Source organism: Lissotriton vulgaris, chromosome 11, assembly GCF_964263255.1.
Source record: "Lissotriton vulgaris chromosome 11, aLisVul1.2, whole genome shotgun sequence".
NCBI classification, from domain to species: Eukaryota; Metazoa; Chordata; class Amphibia; order Caudata; family Salamandridae; genus Lissotriton; species Lissotriton vulgaris.
In genome coordinates this window covers 1062776198-1062797849 of record NC_141699.1, presented here as the reverse complement: position 1 = coordinate 1062797849, position 21652 = coordinate 1062776198, and the positions used below count along the sequence as shown (strand labels likewise).

At 39.6% G+C, this 21652-nt stretch overlaps 1 protein-coding gene across 3 annotated transcripts in view; it reads left to right on the top strand.

Moving 5' to 3' along the window:
• LOC147684074 (dehydrogenase/reductase SDR family member 4-like) overlaps nucleotides 1-21652 on the top strand; it is a 75478-nt gene that overhangs the window by 19571 nt on the left and 34255 nt on the right. For all 3 annotated transcript variants that reach the window (XM_086944430.1, XM_086944431.1, XM_086944432.1), the window contains 2 exons: nucleotides 13981-14082; nucleotides 15786-15856. In XM_086944430.1, coding sequence (XP_086800556.1) covers nucleotides 13981-14082; nucleotides 15786-15856 — 173 coding nt within the window. The remainder of the gene's footprint in view (nucleotides 1-13980; nucleotides 14083-15785; nucleotides 15857-21652) is intronic.

Below are 21652 nucleotides of genomic sequence, written 5' to 3'. Positions count from 1 at the left end.
GTTAATGAAACTGCCTCAAATAACACTTGAGTTACACAAATCAGAGACTGCATAGTTGACTTCAAACTAATTAAGTGAATACTGATAACCTTTAAAAGGAAATCCCTGAACTAATAAATCTCACATTTTGTTAGGGAGGTGATGTAGCCCTTTTTTCCCTAATTTCAACGCAAAGCGCTACCGATGAGCCCTGCGAAACGTTAATCCCTAAGGATTTTGTTGCTCCACATAAAGGGGCTTATTAGGATTGCGGATTTTTTGCATCCTCTGGGCCGGCGGAAGCCACCGCCAGCCCGGAGGATGCGGAATATCCGCAGCGGACCCACCAAAGACCCACCGCCACATTAGGATGGCTGGTGGGTCCTGGTTTCCGTCCGCAGCTTTTCCGCCGCGGTTGGCTTACAACCGCAGTGGAAAAGCACTAATATGGTGACGGTGTCTCTCAGACACCGTCAGCCAGATTAGGATGGGCTCTGATATATGCTTTTCCGCTGCGGCTTTTCCGCCATGGAAAAGCATGAGGAACTTCACGGCAGGGGCCCGTTGTGGACCCCCTAGGTGAAGGGGGGGGGGGTGCACATGTGGGGTACCTATGGTACCCCCCAGCGTTTGTATGCAGAGAGCGGCTGGCAACGCGCGGTGCCTGCCACTTTCTATATACAAATGCAATGCGTGCATTTTTAACATTGCTGCGGGTGCAGCTTGAAGCCGCACCCGCCGCAATGTTAAAAATAGAGGATGTGACCTCCTGCTCTGGGGTCGCGGACGGACGCAAGTCCGTCCGCGATGTTAATGGGCTCCAAAGTTTGGTCAACTTGTAAATCACATATTTCAGAGTTAAATGTAAAGCATGTTAGGCCACACAATAAACAGTGTGAAAGAAAATACCAGGTGTCAACACTAAAGAAATAAGGGGAAATGTACAGAAAGCACCCAGATGAAGTAGTTAAAAAGGTGTAGTTGTATTTATTACAAATGGAAAAATAAAAACATTCATATTAAAAACATTACAAATAATGATTCAAATTGCACCGACAAATCTATGGGTAACCTAATGACACATAAATCATATACATATATCACAGTTACAAGAAAGCAATTTTCAATTAAAAACAACAGACAAAATAAAGCATTAAATCACAAATTGAGAGAATTTCATAAAAAGATCTGGTGGCAAACAATGTAGGTCGACGCGCGTTTCGGCGTTATGGAAAACGCCTTCATCAGGAGCCACAAATAAAGCTGAAAAACATATTTAGAACAGAGTTAAAAAAACCAAATGGTTACAATCCTAATTATTAATATAACAGCGAGAGAAATGTCAAACTGTTATCAAACGTGCTTTCATGACAATAATCCCTACTTGTATGGCTGAAACATACATCCACACAAGGTACAAACTAGTGGGTTAATATTTGAGCAGTGTTAGGCGAGCAAAAGTGCTCTAAAATCGCGAAATGGATAACAACAAGAATCAAATAGGGGTTCATACACTTGAAAGATGGTACCATGATATGTTTAGAAAGGTATGACTGTAAACAGTCGCCTGTAAGAGTTTAGGCGTCTGAAAGAGCCCATCATTGTTGGCCAGAGTGGTATTGATGGATCTCACATTGTCTATATAGCTAAGTGGATATCGCTTTGAAATTAGTGTCCATTTAAATCAGAAGTTACTTGGATGGGGAAAAATTTCATGAAAAATACTGATCTACATACCAAACTAACTCCCAATCACTAATTGAAAATTGCAGGGGTACATTTATAGTCGACATTGAAAATGAATCTAGTAAAGGGATGGGGTACAATGGGCCTTCACTTACTGGGCCCTTACTTAACCACTTGGCTGCTAAGGTACAATTACTCCTCTGCTGTAATTTCCATTGAAATCAATGGAAAGTCCATGACGAGTTACCCTTGTCATTAGCGGCGAAGAGGTTAAATGCAAGATTCAAGAGGGGGTCCTAAATTTCCAAATTGAATCCTAGGTACCCAGGTCCGGAAAATAATGAGGATGTCCAGGACAGTGCTAGGTAGAACAGAAATCTCCGTACCTAAAAAACTCTGATGGTGCATGTAATAGTCTTCTAAAACAACTGCAAGAGAGCAAGGCGACTCATTTATATTCTGGTAATGTATTGAGTAAGCGGTGCACCTGTAGTAAGGGAAGAAGCATGGGAGTAGTTGGTACATTTCATAAAAGAGGGTTTAAGCTCGCCACTGAAAAGTGGCCAATCAGATTACAAATGCCAAATGGGCCCTTATCTTACCGTTATTATAGAAACATGTGCAGGTGCATCAACCTATGGGAGCAGTAACAACAATATTATCTGGCATCCCGTAGCAGTTGGTAAAAACGGAGTATTGCAGCCTTTCAATGAAATGAAATTTCTAAAATACAAAAAATAATAAGGTTCCAATTATTTTACTAGTCTAGGTTCCTATGCTGGTCTAGGTTTGCTAAATGAAAGGCCCGTAAGTTGTGACGAGGTAGAACAGGAGTATTAATCTTACCGTGGATATACGAATATTTTTTATCTCTCTTAAACTCCTTCCACCAAAGGGAACCTTTAAGCTTGTATGCTCAATAATATGCAGCCATTGAAAAAGGAAAATGCCACGGTTTGATGAGATATTCTGTAGCCGACAATGGTGTAGGGTATCTCGTTCAGGATGTTTACTAAAATATAAAGAATGAAGAAGTGATAATTAATAAAAAAGCCTAAATGGTCTAAATAACGTGTGTACTGACAAGGACCGGGATTGTGGTTCAAAGCGGTCTTACCGTGGAATCCGGATGTAAATGATTGCCTCAACCGTGGAGTTTGGATGTAAATAATTGCCTCAAACGTAAAGAATGGCGGTAGATGGCAAGAACACAGCTGCGATATAGGCCGTGTTTCTGTAGCGATACACAAAAAAAAGGGGGGATGGAAAGGGACTTTTAAATGCTGATGAGTATTGCGCGAAGATAAGTGAAGTTTATTACGAGAAGCGGCATGCTTTAATATCTTACCGGAGAGACAAGGGTTCGCACTAAGTGGCGGAGACACAGCTATGATTCCGACCTTGTTTCTATCAGGAAGGGGAAGATAACAAAAAAAGGGGGGCGGATAAGTCGTGGTAAAAATAACGGGGAGGTAAATGGTGCCCATAGCGGGAAGCGGCTTACATACGGTTCTTACCGTGGATAGAAAGGTCACCGGCGTGTGCATCAACCTGCGGGAGCTGCGGAAATGATCTCTGCTGGCGTCCCGCAGCCGTTGGGAAAGGAAATAAACCCGGCATGTATGTGAGCCTATCCTTATATCTGAATAAACCGGATGTATACGTTTATGCAGCGGGAGGGTTTTTTTTAAAATTTAAAGAGAAAGCGTCAAAAATAGAAGCTTCGCTAAGTACCCCCAGCGGGGAAGTTTCCCTCGGTCCCTAGGGGATATGTACAAGGTGCTGTACAGTTTATTAATGTTAGGAAAGGTAGGTGGTTGGGTGAAATAAGCCACCAATATCGACTGTCTATAAGATGATACCACACAAGGCGAAACCTCGCTCGATGTTGGAGATATATCACATACCATTGACCCGGTCTATTTTAAGAATTTAAAGAGAAAGCGTCAAAAAATAGAAGCTTCAATGGGTAACCACAGCAAAAAAACCTCCCTCAGTCAACAAGGGACACGTAATGAGCACTACATAGCCCATCATCGCCAGAGATGGTATGTGGTGGGGGGAATAAGCCACCAAAATCAAATTGTCCATGAGACAATGACACAAAAGGCGAAACCTCGCTCGATGTTAGAGATATATCATACACCACTGACCCGGTGATAACAGTGGTAATAGACCAAGATATAAGGTGAATTATTTTATATATATACAAATGGGTCCACACTGATTAATTAGTGGATCATATCTATGGCGATAGATGTTAGTGAAATCTACACTATATCTATAAATTTCATCCGTCTAAGCTAAAAGGAAGGTACTGTCTAATAAGGAAAGATTATAGAATCGCATTTTCCCAGGGGATCTCATTGTTGAGTCCCCTTTTGTGCGTATCAAGGACAAAAATCCAATAGACTTCTCTTTTTTTGCGAATGGCACATCCACCTCTGCTGTCCGGGGTTTTAATTTTTTCCAAGATGCGCCAGTGCAGGTCTTCCGGTTTGTGATCTAAATCCAGGAAGTGCTTTACTAATGGTGCTTGCAATTTCTTGGTGTTGATGGCTGATCTGTGTTCTGTAAGTCGCGTCTGGACGGACCTACAGGTTTCGCCAACGTAGCCTAGGCCACATGGGCAACTGATGAAGTATACCACGTTAGTGGTCTTGCAGTTCCATAAGTCAGTGGCTTTAGTATGGAAACCGTTGTGAGTGAAGGTATCACCACTAAGAATGTTTTTACAGGATTTGCAGGAGGAACAAGGAACTGTTCCTCGAACCGGAAGGTTAGTGAGTACTGATCTCCGCGTCTGGTTATTGTTGATTGTTTTGGTAGTAAATTTGGAGTGGACAATCTTGTCTTTCAGGTTCCTATTTCTCCTATGGGCAAATAAGGGCTTGGGTAAGGCAGACATAGAAGATGGATTGCAGTTCAAGATGTGCCAGTTGGCATTAATGATCTGCCTAACGCGTTCATTCATAGTTGAATGAGTGGTCACACACACGAGTTGTTCATTGGCCTGTTTTTCTTTAGGAGTCAAAAGGGCGTCTCGATCAAAAAATCGTGCTCGCTTGTAGGAGTTTCTTATCAGTCTGTGTGGATATCCACGATCTAGAATTTTTTTTCGCATGATGGCAGCTTGCCTATCAAAGTCAGATAAGTTGGAGCAGTTTCTGCGGACTCTGAGAAACTGAGAAAATGGAATCGCTTCCCTTTGACATTTGGGGTGGAAACTACTAAAATGTAATAGGGTGTTGCGGGCTGTAGTTTTAACGAATAGATCCACTTCCAATTTTTTATTTTTCACTCTAATTAATAGATCCAGAAACTCAACCTGGTTTTCGTTGTAGTGAGCAGTAAATTTCAAATTGCTGTCGGTCAGGTTGATCCATTCAAGGAACTCCAGCAGGGTGTCTATCCCATTGGTCCAGATAAAAAAGATGTCGTCTATGTATCTGGACCAATGGGAAATCGACTCGAAAAAGGGGGCAACCTCGTTGTCAATAAATTGCTCTTCGAAGTGGGACATATATATGTTAGCTATGGAAGGGGCCACTGACGCTCCCATACTAACACCTCTGAGTTGGCGATAGATATCGTTTCCAAATTCAAAGACATTCTCTGTGAGAACAATGTACAAGCAATGTATTAAGAATTCCTTAGGACATATGATTTTATGCTTGTCTATGAACCAGTCAGTTGCTATGATGGCTTCGTCTATGGGAATATTGCTGTAAAGGGATTCGATGTCTAGGGTGACTAGTATATCCTTCCCCGGTGTAATGTCAAGATTTTCTACTATATTTATCATACGCGATGTTAATGGGCTCCAAAGTTTGGTCAACTTGTAAATCACATATTTCAGAGTTAAATGTAAAGCATGTTAGGCCACACAATAAAGACTGACATGTAATATAAAGGAAACCAGGAAGATTTATTGACAAATTAAAGGCAAAGAGTAAGTCAGTCATCTTTCATATAAAAGCTTGAAGCTCAGAATGATATGCAATGAATGAAATAGACACCCAAGTATAATTCAAACCAAGTAAATAAGTCATAAATCATAGGTCAGATCAAAAGAGTGTCGCCTTCTAATGATATGGGGAAATTGAGGCCATTGTCCTCTGGTTAAGGCTAATTTTATAGGATGAAGTACAATAAGATTCATCCGCTTGGTGTGACTGTGCAAAGGTATGGCATTCCTATCCGATCATGTTAAAGTAAGAAGAATACTGCTTAAAATCACATTTGTCATTCATACAATATAGCTCCCATCCTTGGTGGTCCTGTTACATCTCAATAGTTGGAACAAATCACTACAAATCAAGGTTAAGTTCTCATGAGAATCACACCTTTGACCCACATGTTACAGCACCTATCTATGCATCACAAATCAGAAATGCAGACAATTAAGCACATGAGCCAACTCAACAACTGATATCTAGGCCAATGGAAAAGTTCATGCATTTTACTACAAAATTGTAAAATAAGGTGATACAGTGTCAATGCTATAAAGGCTTTGAGGAAATAGGGCAATACGGAGATACAGAGAAATGTGAAATCAGAAATTAATGTAACTCTCAAGTGGGCAGCAAAATCGGGAGAGTGTTGAACAGCATCCTTAGTAGAGCAGGAAAGTCTTCTGGCTCACCCCTGAAATCGAGGGGTTTTATACATTATTTAACACATATGAAAGTAACATAACTACTGAATCACTGTGGCGTGAGCAAATCTTTAATTTCATCAGCAATTGAGAGCACACAGTAAAATTACACTTTATATTGCCTTAAGAAGCAAGCACCAACTCACTACATGAATACTTATTCTGCCCTCTCTATGCTAATGTCATCCAGGGATGCTAGAACAAATAAGATAAGTAAACAACAATGTGTTATATAAATCTACAGGGCACAGTGATCTGGTGGAAGGACCTTGAAGAAATAGTTGTAGTTCATGACTGAGCCGGGCTAAGTTTATGAAAGGATGCATGAACAATAACATTATCATTGTAAATGAATAAATAATAATCTGCTTAACTTGGTGCTACAGTAACAATAGGGAATGAGGCGAAGGCATGAGTGACAAAGATGACTTCTGCCTTGAACAAGATGGTGTTTTAGTCTGCATTGAGGCCTAGTTACCAAGGGTCAGGAAAACACACTTCTACATATCATAGATAACTTGTTTCAAAGCCAGTACTATAAAAATGTGTGCAAGTGTTATCAAGGTGAAAATAAATTCTGCAAATTGTTAGTGATGCAACAAAATATAACCACATTAGAAACACCTTAACATTGCATGGGAGCTGCACAGGTATGTCTATCGTGTGTCTCTTCACTTCTGAGATTAAATAGTGCACTGTTTGATATTCTTCTATTGTGCCTGTGCTTACAGAATTAGCAGTCAATGGTCTAGGGCCCCCACCCACTGTGCACTCTAATCTTCTGTGAACTCAATGGCAGAGTTACATTACTCTTGCCCTGTAACATTAGAGTCTTTCTGTATTTTTTAAATTGTTTTTGTAAAAGACATTCACGTGACATAGTGAAAAATGTAAGCATCTGCAATGAGGAAGAGGGGTGGAAAAAGCAGATTAGTGGTCTTAATCAAGATGAAAATGCTCCATGGAAGACGTGAATCTTTGAATGTCAGTGGAATGATAAAAAGTTGCTTTCCTGCCAGAGAGCCACAGGAGGGTTCCAGATGGAGGAGGATTGTTGCTGCTGGGACTTGTCCCCAATAAATTTGTTTTGGAGAGGAATTTGAGAGAGAGGGTTGGGAGGCCGACATAAAGCTTCGACTTGGAGGGTAGACAGTACAAAGGTTGGCATGGTAGTGAAATGCCAAGCAAGGCAAGACTTTAAAGGGTGGTAAATCTAATACTTTGTAAACTTGTAAACTTGGGGATTTGTAGAGCGCAGTTGTTGCCCATGGGCGTCCAAGCGCTTTGTTTGACAGGTGACCAGTGAAGTGAGTTTAGAGCTTGAATAATATGATAAGTGCTTTTCAACTTGAGGGGGTTGGCAGACAGCACAGTGTTGTGCTCTTTGTATTTTGATAAGGATTTTGGCTTGAATGGCCTCATTGCACTATTCAATGTAGAAGAGATCCATAGTTACTATAAAGGAGATTTGATCTTGAGCTTGTAGATCACACAAATAGACAAATAGATGGGTGAAATAATGATAAAAATGCAATGATATAATAACTTGCAAATCCTGCTTGACAATAAGTGAAGTATTCAAACTCTGGTCCTTGACTTTTTGGGTCTTTCGCGTTGAAATGAATGATACCTCCTAATAGCTTTTCATCACTGTAGGAGAGCCACAGATTCACGCTCTTTATTGTTGTAGTGGATGCCCTCATTTGCTTCAATGGAGGATTTAATTTGTACTCTTTAATAATGAACTCCATTCCCTCATTCACTCTCATTCAGTCTCTTCATAGCTGTCTTGGAGGTCCTCATTACTGTAGAGGAGGCCGTAATTCCTGAGGTTGGATCACAAACAGTTTTGACTGGCACTAATGCTAATGTAGCTTGTGGTGGTAAGTAAAGTAGTGGTTGCAAAAACCAAATTTTACCACAGTGTTTATAAAAGCAGATTTATGGCGGTAGTAATGTGTGAGCAGAATGTTGTTACATATTTGTGTGTTGTACTTTGTTGTGGAGGGGATGTTGTATGTTTGTGCTGTTGTGAAAAATTGCATTGGGTCATTATTGTGCTATATTGTGGTTTTTGTGTTGCATTCTGGTTTGACTGTTTTGTGTTATATCATTGTGTTATGTCTTTGTGCGGAGCATGCCTGGCATGTATTCTAATGTCATATTGTTATCAGTTCTTTAAATATACATAAAGGTGCTTAGACTGCACCCAGAAGAGTATACCTTTCTCACCTACTGGTGTATCATTCTGCCTCCAAGGAACTTGTTCAATTGGAATTCATAAAGGCGCATTTTAATTCTAAAAAGTACATTTTGCCATCACAATGTGTGATAGGTTCAAATCATTATCTCCTTTAGCTACTCTGTATTGAAAGCAATCCTTTCTTGCTACTTTTTTCCAACATTGGCCAATGTTAATATGACATAATTAAATATAATAAACAGCATTTGTGTATGCAACACACGTAAACATCATTTTTGAATGCCTGTGTTAACAAGCATTGAAACAATAAATCCAGGCCTATTTGCTTTGCCAAGGTGTTTTCTGTATATGAAACTGATAGGAAAAACTTGATACCAAGTTCAAAGTCTATTCAGTGGTTGAACTTCTGGATGCATTCCTATTTAAATGTTACTAACCAGTTCAAACTGTATTAAGTGAGCCTAATATAAAAAAAGAAATACATCATGAGGTAGTACAGAAAACGGTATCTAAATAGTTACAAATCTAGTTTTCAAGCGTAATTCCAGGCAAGAACTCACCAAACGCAAACAATTGAAAGGCCAGCTTTTGTGAACATGGTTAAATGGATAAGGGAATCCTTGTGGTATACAAAGATGTGGTGCCTTTAGTACAGGAACTGCCCTAAAGCCACACCCCTTTCACGAAAATGTCAACTGCTTGCATTCTCCATTTGGAGGGGAGACCAGCACTCAGCTATATTTTTCTCAATGTAGGGCCGGGTCCTACTATCCCTGCAAAGCAATTATTTTGAATATGGTACTAGATAATAACATATGGGACAGTTCTTTACTCTCCGCTGTACAAGTAATTTGCACAGCTATATCACTTGACTCATATGCTGTTGCACACCAAATAAACAGTGTATTTTATACTTGTGGAGATAATTCACCTTTCTGAGTGGTCTATCCAGACTTTACAAATGTCTTTAGGCTAGAAGTAGTGGTGTTATGACTTTCAGTACTGAGAGGGTGCCATCAGTCTCGCTGCTGGTGGTCATTTATAAAGCATTATCAGGAACCTCAGTCCTGGACAATGCATATTGGTGTTTGGTGCAGGGTTGCGTCAGCATGACACAAACCGGCACTAAACTATTTTATTTCAAAATAAAAAAAATGCTCAACTTGCCCTGGGAGTCATCTTCCATGGTGGGGCATGTATTATTTACATATTACTGTCCCTCGCTGCAAGGGTTTGCTTGACAGTCAGTGATAGACAGTAAAAAAAAAGGCGACATGCCAACCCATCTAAATTGGGTGGGCAGAAGGATATGTCATTCTAAGAAAAATGGATACCAGACACCGTAGTGATGGTGGCCAAGTTAATAAACTATGGGGTACTTTATAGCACTCTTTGAGTTTGGAGGGCATTTAACTGACATCAAAATCTAAGTTTACAATTAGGAAGGCAGTACTCTAGGTTGGTCCCACCTATAAATCTTAGGAATTTTCTTAGATCCCAATGTTGATGTCCAAGTATGTATGTTGGGATCAATGAGTGATGTGAGGCTTTCTTAAGAGCTATTCCCATAAAAGTAAGCTAAAAAGAATGTGTCCCCTGTAGTTTCAAAGGGGAGAAACATACCACTCAGTATGCAAGATGCTGTAAAATCAGAGCTGAAAAGATTATGAGAGAAGATAAAATTGTCCCTGTAGAGGCCACTGGGTGGTTGGCTTCAGTAGTGGTTTCTTGCAAGGATAGTAGGGACAGTAGACTGTGTATTGACCTCTGAGGGATAAAGAATAAGTACATTTGGACTAATTTCAATTACCAAATTTGATAGAGATGTTGTTGACTACTAAACCTGATTCCAAGTTCTTCACTACAATGGATGTAACATCTTTCCATCATATTAGACTGCATGATAGATCTCATGATATTTGCCATACCCCTGGGATGGATACATTTTTAAGAATGACATTTGGCCTCGTTTCATCAGCTTCTAAGTTCCAAAGGGCTTTAAAGGGGGCTTTAAAGGGTGTTGTAGTAGCCCTGGATGGCTTGATATATGTCCAGTATGATAATCTGATATATGGTAAAAACTGGGATGAGCAAATGGCTAGGGCATGATGTGTGTTAGAAAGACTGAATCAGGAGGGTCTCAACCTTAAGAGACATAAGTGAAGTTTTGGACAGGAGCACATTTCTTCTAGGACACACAATCTCAAGCAATCAGTACCACCAAAAGTGATCTGGTAGAAACCACCACAGAGCTAGAAACTCCTCAACCTAAGGCAGAGGTTCTGACTTTTATGGGGATGGTAGAGTTCTATACTAGAAACATTTTCAATACTCTTGACAACATGGTAGTTAGAAGCACATCATAAAGAAGGGTGTTGAGTGTTTATAGAATGATGAGTGCAAGCAAAACTTAGAGGGTCTTAACATAGTTGTAGTTACAGCTCCTGATATATGTGTGTTCTGCCTGGTAGAACTACTTTTTTTTGTATCAACAATCTATTTTATTGTGGAAAGATAACAATAAGGAGTGTCTATTAGCATGTGCTTTCAGAGTATTCAGAGTAGCGGAGTATAATTACTCTGTAAAAGAGAGGGGGGCCATAGCTGTGAATGGGGCAGTAGAAAAATTTGGTGTTTCCAGTGAAAATCCTAATTCACCATTAGATCACATAATGAACCTCTGAGAGAGATTTTTTGTAAGAAAGGCCTTGACTTGGTATCTGTTTGCATTAGTAAATAGGTTGTCAAGCCTCAAGAATACTATTTTTTTTAAAAATAATATTTTATTGAAATAAAAACAGAGCAGAGTCAGCAGTTCAATAGCGTAATGACATATACAATATGATATGGTAAACAGTGCAATCATAGACATCTGATATCAACTGGAGTCTTGGTGTATAGGTCTAGTTCTATTCATAGCCATGTCAGCAGTAGGAGAGCTACAAATCTCGCCCCTATAAACATTCCAAGGACCCCAATTTTTGTCCCATTTTTTGGGGCAGCCCCTAAGTTTATAGACGTTTTTTTCAGCAATCATTGATTTGTCCATTTCTGCCACCCAGCCCACTATTAGCGGACGTTCAGACGTGCCCCAATGCATTGCTATCGAGCGTTTTATGAGAAGACATCCCCGGGCCAGCCATTGACGCTCCACCTCTGTCAGATCCGTCGCCTCCTAAATATTGAGGATCCCTCCCTTGGGTGACATTGGGATTGGCTTCCCCAACGCCTCCGTTAGTTTCTTGGTCACCCCTGTCCATAGGAGTTGAATTACAGGACATTCCCAGAGGGTGTGATAAAAGGTGCCAGTCAAGCCACATCCTCTTAGACACAGGACGTCAGGGCGTCGGCCTATCTTAGCCAATAGGGGACCAGACATGTATGTCCTGTGTAAAATGTTTAGCTGTATCAGGCGGAAGCAATGGTTTATTTCTGTTTCCCGTGGGGACATCAGTGCCGCTAGCCAGTCTTCGTCTTCTAGGTGTCCTAAGTCACCCACCCATTTGTCGCGTAGGGCTTGGAAAAGAATCAGGTAGATTATTGAATAGTTTACGATATGTGCATGAAATTGCCTTAGTCAAAAGGGGTTCAGAGAGCAGTCTATCCTCAAGGGGTGAGGCTTCTGTGAGAGAGGAGAGATCATGTATGTTCATATGAATGGCATGTTTAATTTGCAAGTATCAAAAGGCTTCTCCCTGAGTGAGTGCGTGTTTCTTCTGGAGGTCGGGGAAGGTTAAAAGTTTTCCCTTGTGAATAAAGACTCCTAATGAGGAGATTCCGATGGTGTCCCATTTGTCAAAACCGAATTTGAAACATAGGGAGTCAAGGCTCTGTGAGGACCATAGGGGCGTGGCCTTGGTGAACCGATCAGACCAACCCAGGCTCTTAGTAGCTCGATGCCATATAGCTATTGTCTGTGCTATTGGACCCACATAGCGATTACGAACAGGTTTACTATATAGAGCCCCTAAGTATCCTTCTCGCAATGTTTGGTAGCGTTCCAGATGAAATGCTGGGTTCGCGGGTGATCCGTGGATACAGTGATTTGTGGCCACCAGTTGGGATGTCCAATAATACAGGCGCATGTCGGGTAGGGCAATGCCGCCATCATACCATCCCTTGGTGAGCTTACAGAGGGCGATTCGAGGTGTCCCTCATCCCACAATAGGAGGCGCAAATCCCCTTCCAGTGCCGTAAAAATCGAATCTGCGATGGGAAACTGGCAGTTCCGGAAAGCATATAGGAAGCGTGGGAGTGCCAGCATTTTCAATAAGGCTGCCCTACCGGGGAGGGACAGAGGCAATGATCTCCAATGGGAGATATCTTCATGTAACCTTTGCAATGGGCCGAGTAGATTACGGTCATAGAAAAGTTTAGGATCTGAAGTGATGAAGATGCCGAGATACTTAAAACCGTTGAGGGACAAAGTGATGGAGTAGCCTCGGGGCAGGGTGGGCGGGGGGCCATACAAGATATACAACACTGATTTAGACCAATTAATGGAATAGCCAGAATATTTCCCGAAATTTGTGATGACATGAAATAGGCTGTTGATGGAAGACTTGGGGGAGGCCACGTAAACTAAAATATCATCTGCGTAGAGGCAGATAAGAATACTCCTTTGATGTGGAATACACACTTGGGTCTGTCAACTACACAGCTAACTGTTGCCAAGATTAGTCTCCAACTTTTCAGATTCAGCTGTGAAAGAGCGTTCAGTGGAAGATGAGTTATGCATTGAAGAAACAATAGATTTTATCACCCACAGTGTAATTACTCAGGAGGAATGGAAGGGCGTGGGTGTTGACTCTAGTTTTCATCAGTGTTTGGAGAAGGGAATTCTTTGTTCTGCACTTCACTCGTATTCTGAAGTCAAGTGTGAACTCTTTAGCAAGGAAGGGCTCTTATTCTGAGGCACCAAATTAGTTGTCCCAGAAGATTTAGGGAGTAGTGTGATTTACATTGCCTATGGGGAACATTAGTGGATTGGTAAACTAAAGGAGCATCTTCAAAAATATTTATGGTCCCCGGGTATTGATTTGGCTGTTGAAATGTCTGTAAAGATCATGTATAGAGTGTCAGAGTAGTAAGAAGGCTTGCAAATCCCACCTTCCTCCGATGGCATGTAGGGACTTACCCAATGGTCCTTGGTTAGAAATTGTGAAGGATATAGTGGTTTCTTTGAAAGGAGAGGTATTATCATAAACAAATGTGGAGGCCTAATTACTAACAATGTAATTTAATTCAATTCAAAGTTTAGTTATGCAAATGTATGTTAGGTGGGTATTCTTAAAAGTTGGAATGCTTTCTGCCCACCTGGATCTATGTTGTACACCACTGTTTTTTACTATCTATGAAACATTTTCTTTCGCCCTAGATATGCTAACTAATGCCATATAATTGCATGTTGAGTGCTTCATGGTCCTCTAATTTTCTGAATTTGTTTTTGAATAAGGCTTTAGAAAAACATGGGAGAATTGACTATCTATTCTCCAATGCAGCCGTGGGGTTCGATGCCAAGAGCATCTTTGACCACACAGAAGAAGAGTGGACTGAGGTAAGACTGCATAGCTCTTAAAAGGCTCTTATTTTGAGAGTCCCCACTCAGCTCAATAGTATTACTGGGAGGCTCAGTAAAATGTACTTCAAACACAATTATATACAAAAATACAGCTATGTTAAAATTGGCCTTAGAAACTGGATGCAAGCTCACAAAATGTACTATGTACCAATCAAAAGCTACAACCGAACCAATTTTAGATATAAATAACACAATAGATTACACTTGTTTTCAGAAAAGAAATGTACATTATCGTTTGGTTTCCAGGTGAATTGTACGGTATTAACATTACTGTGCATCAGGCTACACTGAATTTTACTGAGTCCCATCTGCCAGAAAAGAGAATTATCTGCATACAACAATCTTCCATACTCAGCTACAGTACAGGTCTATTTTCCCACCTTGAACAACACCTACCAGATACCCTTTCCTAACAAACTGCAGTCATTAGAAATTATACTAATAGGTGACACTGGAGGTTGCAGCTCCCACATTCTCCCAGGATTATTACAGTGATCGAGCATCCATTTGGAAGACTTACACCATAGGAAAGGATACAAAATGGATGAAACCAAAATGGTGCACAGAGCTTTTTGGAACATGGACTGCAGCAGTTCACCAAAATGCCATCACTCACCCAAGTGCACCAATGCTTTGTAAAAACCATTAAATAAATAAATTATCATGTCGCTTTTATTCACCACCATGCAATCAGAAGGGAATCACACGTCCAACTATTTCAGCAGCTAAAATACAGAACCAATCAGAGACCTAAAGGCCAACAGATTACCTCCGGTACCAATAAGAACAAGACAGCCTGTAGAGAGCCCCACATGGTCCAACAGCACTCCCTGGAAATGACAGCATGTGCTTACTTTTGACCCTTTACCAACTCAAATAGCAAATTATTTCAGGAGCAGTTAAGCCAATAGATCCCCTCAGCTGCCACTTTGGAATCAATGTTCATGTGTGCCCTGCGCTTGATCACCAGTAGACAGTGAGCAGAAGAGATCACTTTAATTCTCTGACCAACTTAAGGACTCATTTGCTATTGACATATCTGAGCATATATCAAATGCTCTTTGCTAACCAGATCCATTATTAGTTATGCTGTCCAATGCTGGAACTGATATTTTGAAGGGGTCCTTCCCAAATTGTATCTTTAAAAAATTGGTGTCCCATTGATGATTAACTCCTTATGATTAAACATTGTAAAAACACTTTGGGTTTACAGCACGCTCCTTGCTTAAAAAAGTGGTAGTAATGGGATGGACATGAATAAATGTATAGTATACTAGTTGCTGTTTATTCTTCAGTTCCATACGACGAAGGAACTATGGACAGTACTACCAGGAAATGCAGTGGAAGTGGCAGGAGATACACAAACAATAGCATAATTCTCCTGGTAATTTTAAAAGATGTCTTTCAAAGCTGTCGTATTACCGGTACAAACTATGCTACTGATGGTATTCCACTAATGAATGGGTTCTTTATACTGTATTTAGAGGGGCACTTTATGATTGGAGCAATGGTAGGTAAAAAAAAACTGAGGAAAAGTATAAATACATGCTCAACTTACTCTAAAAATGATTTGCAAGCAGTAATATCCTAGGCAGTCAAGCTGAGGAAGGCTGATTCTCTTGACTCTATCTCAAAGAAGATATTCAATCCCACTTTCATTGTTCCCTTTGTGATTTCAGGCTTTCAACACAAATGTAACTTCAATGTTCCTGTTGGTGAAGCAAGTCCTTCCTCACATGCAGAAGATTGGGTAAGGCTCACAAGCACTGGCGAATGAAGAAATAGTGGGTTAAATGTAGCGTTTGGCTGATGGGATACTCCATCACAAATGAGGCTTCCTCTGTTTTGCCATAATACACTATAATACAACGGAGAGGACATCTACTTTGTTTGTGCTGGAGAATCTTATCATCCACACTCTAAATAGGCCCCACATTTGATAATGTTGTATCAGAATGCTGTTGCACAGTGGCGTGGGTATTTTCATACTGCCATGTTAAATAGGTGGTCAGAGTCAATTTTACTTCTGACTGATCAGTTCTAGAAGAAGGGTAGAAGGTTATGGAGCATATGCCACATTTTATCAACTCATCCTGACTTGGATATCCTACTGATTGTCCTGAAGGACAACAAAGTTTAAGCGGCAAGGACTCTGTAGTTGAAGAATGTAAAATTCATTGTAACCATAGCCAAAAAGTAATCCATCTCTGGCGCAATAAGCCAGCTTTAGAACTCCCTCCTTGCAAAAACAGGAGCTTAACCCACTCTCCATTTAGCATGCACCTATCTAAGCTCAATCCTTTGGACCTCCTCCTAAAGAGAACACTCCCTCCCCACATTTCGAAGGACTATTTATGGCACACAGTTTGCCCTGCCATACATCATAAGGATATTACAAATCACTAAGGAGCTCCATGACCATCTAGAAGAGCATAGCAGCATGCCAAGTTCCTTTCTATGGTCATGGAACTCTGAGGTGACTTGTAATACCAGGGGGTATTTTATATTTTATTCTTTATAATAAATGGTCACACCATTACACACCCCTTAAAGCCTCTTAAAACCTTGGCGTCTTGCTCTTTCATACCAAAGGAATAGTATGGTTTTAGTATAAAGAATGGAAGGGAAATCTGTAGCGTGAACAATCAATTGACGAAATGCAGTAAATTGTTGCAAAAAGATATTCGAATAATTCCAATTTATGTCAAATGTCAAAATTGGTGTAACTCAAAATTGTATGAAACTTGCAGAAATATTTTCTGTCCTGTATGACACATCGATCTATACAATATATATGTTGCTACACATATCTCCTTTCTGCTGATAAGTGTTTCTTTCAGAAAAACAGGTTAGAAGGAAAAAGCAGTTCTCTTTTTCACTGTTTAAACTGCAGCTTTTATTATCCTCTCTGACGTGCCTTGCACCTTGGCTGAGGCATTGCTGGTACGCCATTTCATTTGTCACTAACAGGATTTATACAAGGATTGCAGGCTCACATGATTTATAATCTAATGTATCCTGCTGCTATGTAGATTACTATATATTCCCTTTGTTCTATACCCAATCAATGTCTTTCATGTTAATATATCCATGGATATCATTTGTAGTAGGGTACAGCTGCATCATAGAAAACTGGTATTAATGAAAGTTTAATGGAAGAAGAGACTGAAGGTCTGATTCTGAAAGCTAATTGTAAGTTTGAATGTATCTGACATACACAATAGCCATTTTTACAAGTTAACTAGTTTTGAAATGCACATACATTAGTTACACCCTTTTAAGTGAATTTACCCAAACAAAGATTTCCCTGTAATCAAAGCTACTCACTTGGAGAGGGAGTGAAAGGGGGATGTGGGCTGAAGGGGCTCAAATGCCCTGGATTTGTGTGCACACCCACAATCATACACAATTGTAGGTTTTCTCAAACTTCCTTCAAATCCAACCTCCCTCTGTAAAACTTTGAAGAGTTACTCCGGCAAAGAGCAGGAGAAAACCTATTTTTTAGGCTATGAAGGGAAAACTTCTGAAAATAGACGTGGTGTTTGGTATGCTTTTTTCCAAAGGGAGAAACATTTACACCATCAATAAAAAAACATGGTCTTTCACACATCAGTAACATTACTCTATGTGCAATTGTTCACTATACAATTGTACAGGTGACAATACAAACCTTTTCCAATATGCTGTCTGGCAGGCTTTCAGGTGAAAGGTTTGTGAATTCCTCAAATTAGTAAATGTCCTCCCCTCTGCTTGTATATTATCTGATATTTTAAGAATCAGACCCTGAACAGGAAAGAAGCGGGCCACAATAGAGGAAATGTATTGTATATTTGTAAAGTGCACTACCGCCTGGTGCTGAGTAGGTGTGTGTACCACGCTCTATCTCCCTCTATGGAAGGTTGGTTAATTGAAAAGCCAGGTATTTAGCTTGTTGCAGGATTCAAATGTATTATGAAGAATCTCACAGAGCAAGCAAAAATAAGGCAATATCGCTGATTAATCAGGATTTATTGGAGCAAAAAATGAGTGTAGAAGAGAAATGTATGGTGGACACATTATGACGTATTACTATTATATTGTGCATTTAATAATGGAATATTCACAAATTACTGTCAAATTGGAATGACTGCATATTTCCCTCAGCAAAAACTGCATAAAGAGCAAAGTATAAATGCGTGTTATTAATACCACAAGTTGTTCCACATTTGATAGAAAAAAGCCCTACATCCAGTGGTAATACCATGCATCCTGAATGTGATATCATTATTAAAACAGCAGAGATTACCCCTGGATTTAACATGTCATCTAAATGGAGGCCTAGGGAGCGAAACATCAAATGCGGTGGTTAATGAATTAACTTCAGATCTGAGTTGTCTGAAAAGATATAATGGATGGTAAGACTGCTGAAGTGTTTTTTACACACGATAATTACAGAATGGCATGAAGGCATTGTAAAATGCAATCAATCACTGCAAAGTGAATTGTATAGTATTTTGTTTATGTTTATGGAGAAGTGTGGCTCAGGGGTTAGAGGCGGCAGACCCGGAAGCTGAGATCGGCCCTGGACCAGGGTTCAATTCCCCGCCTCGGCGGGTCTTGGGCTCAAAAAATCCACGGACTCGATAATTCTCGCTCCGGTGCCTTCTCGACTCACGGGTTCACACTCTGCGACTCTGGGCAATAGCTTGCTTAATCTCCACAACGGCCCCTCGCGGCGGGATGCCTGGCTTTCACCTTGTGGATACCCTGCCGGGGTTATCTCACAGGGGAATACCAGGACGGGTTCCCTAAGCAAGCGCCGGGAAACCCTTTGTGGGTAGCTGTGCGCTATATAAGCTCAAATACATTTACATTTACATTTATGTGTAAGCATAAATGCAGCATCAAAATGGCGCTTTTCAGATTGAAAAGGCTGTTACACCGTCTAAATACAGCTTTTTTTCTGTCACTCTGTCCGAGGAAATTTGATTCATTAAACAGGGTAATCATTTCCTGTCTTCGAGTGCTGCTCTCTTCCGGATGGAGTTTGGGAGGCTGTGGAATATGGGATCCGAGGAAAAGAATAGATTCTCTTTCAGAAAGGATCAGGCCAGTTTCTGTCAATAAATACAACTTTATTCCATTTGATTATCCAATATTCAGATCCAAATGATATTTATGATATCATTCATCCAAGTAATACTAATTGATTAACACAGTTGACATGTGTTTCGCTTCTTTTGGGCTGTCATTCGAAAATAAGTAAATGTTAAGAACGTACTTCCAAAATACAATGAATCTTCCAAAAGCCACAGACTATTTTATATTTATGTTATTTGAACATAATCATCTTAGTAAAGGAATCATAATCAATATGAAAATTGCCCGGTAACTTATAAACCTGCTGTGCAAGCATAATATTCACTGTACAAAGATTTGTATGAACATGATTTCCATTCCATTAACAGAATTAAACATCTCGATTAATGGTCATAATCAGAATGGCACCGCCAAGCTATGTATATGGCATGAGAACAAGATATTCCCTAATACAGACATTTGAATTGTGTAATTTACATTCATATAAAAGCACAATCAAAGGGGATTTATTAGAAAAAGAACAAATAGTTTTAATGTGTCAAATTGCATCATTTCAATCTCATAATATGGACCAAAAAAGAAAACAAATATGTATATTTTTTTAATTATTTTCCCAACACAACATCCCTGCAATGCTGACAAATATATATTTAAGTCTAGGCAGTCATTTAAAAAAATATGTCTGTAAAAAAGTTATTCCAACATAAAGGACGATTAGGAACCTAAATAAAGACCCAACTACCCAAAGGGATTGTAATATAGATCTTCTACTCCCTGAACCCTGTCTACATTTGTGTGGTCACCTTTCTCCAAAACCAATTTCATCAGTTAATTTAGGTAATGTTCTTTAGCAACCCACCTGGAGTTTTCTTTTCTCATCAATATGGCTACTTCAGGTCAGTCATTAGCTCAAAATCCCAACTCCACATATACCAATACATGTGATAATATTAGTCCCTAAATGTTTTTTATTCTATATCAAACCGTGCTTTAACAATATATTTCTGTTACTCCACCCAAACCCAGAAAGCATGAATTCCTCCGATACTGAAGCCAAGTGATTACGAAAGTTGAATATACTAAGATAACTTCTCAATAACCCATCCCCTGTTAAATCATATCCAAAGAACTCAGTTAACCCAATATTCATCTTGCAGTAAATGAAATTCCTCACCCCAACTCCCTATGTGAATGAATACAAATAATGACTGTATGCCAAATTTCCTCATTTTAACCCATCTAAAATTCGATCGGCTCACCTTATAGGAAATCATGCAAATGGTCCTCTAGTACAGAAGTTAACGAATTAATGCCATGTTAAAAGGAGGCTGAAAGATAAAAAATAAATGTGGCACATCTAAAGTGCATACCTCTCAAGGATTACATTTAACTGTGATTATTTCATATAACCCAGCACATTCCATTGTTCTTACCTTCACACTTCTAAGAAACATGGTCCTAATCTGACCACTACATAGTGAACCAAAGGTTTAACAAACCCTTTCTTATATACCGTTTCTAAATTGCTCGCCAAACAATCGCCACATGGTCTTATCCCGGAATTTAATCTGACTATTTCTGATTGATTCTCTTGTCTAAATATTAAAATGTGCTACTTTTCAACCCACAATCAATTCTTATGAAAATCACACACTCATAATGGTTATAATATATATATTTTTTTCGCACAAACAAATTCATTTTCACTAAAATTAATCAAAATTCATCAAAGCAGATTAAGTTGTATTCAAACCATGTCTTGTGAAACCATAATGTTAGCTGTGTCAGTACTCTTCAGCTACACATTCATTACTTGAAAACAGATAAAATACCCTCCTTCATTTGATTTAAAAAAAGGAAAATAATGAGGAAGGTCCCCATGACTTAATCCAATTCAAATATACTACGTTCTAATTCGAAAAGTTTTTCCTTCTTTTAGATAAGAGATTTATTGAGCTGGTTTAATAAAATTAGCCAAAAGCAAAACCCCAGAGTCCATTTGAGGTGTAATAGTGCCTGCTATAGCCTACATGCCAAATCTCAGATTAATCTCTCATAACAAAACACTCCCACATATAAAGGAGACTACTAATGAATTACCTCCATTGCATGTCTCATATCAATCTTACAAATACCCACCACCATTGCAAATGTACTATCTTAGCATACAAAGAAATTATTTATAAGAACAAAGTTCAATTTCACTTCTAAAATTAGGTTTTCACAAAGCTCCCAGAAATAGCTGTTGGCAACAATAAAAAAACTGACCAAGCTACAAGAAAATAAAGATAACGTGGTCAGTCAATTCTTCTGTAATTCATTAGCCTCCTTTTTCCAAGACAAGGTTAAAGCAGTGTATAACATCTTTTTGCCCAACAACGAGCCCTCTCGCTCTCCTTTCAGAAGTGCCTCTTCAGGTGGCTTAGAGTTAGCTGATCTATAGGCGATGCCTCCACGGGTAGCTTAG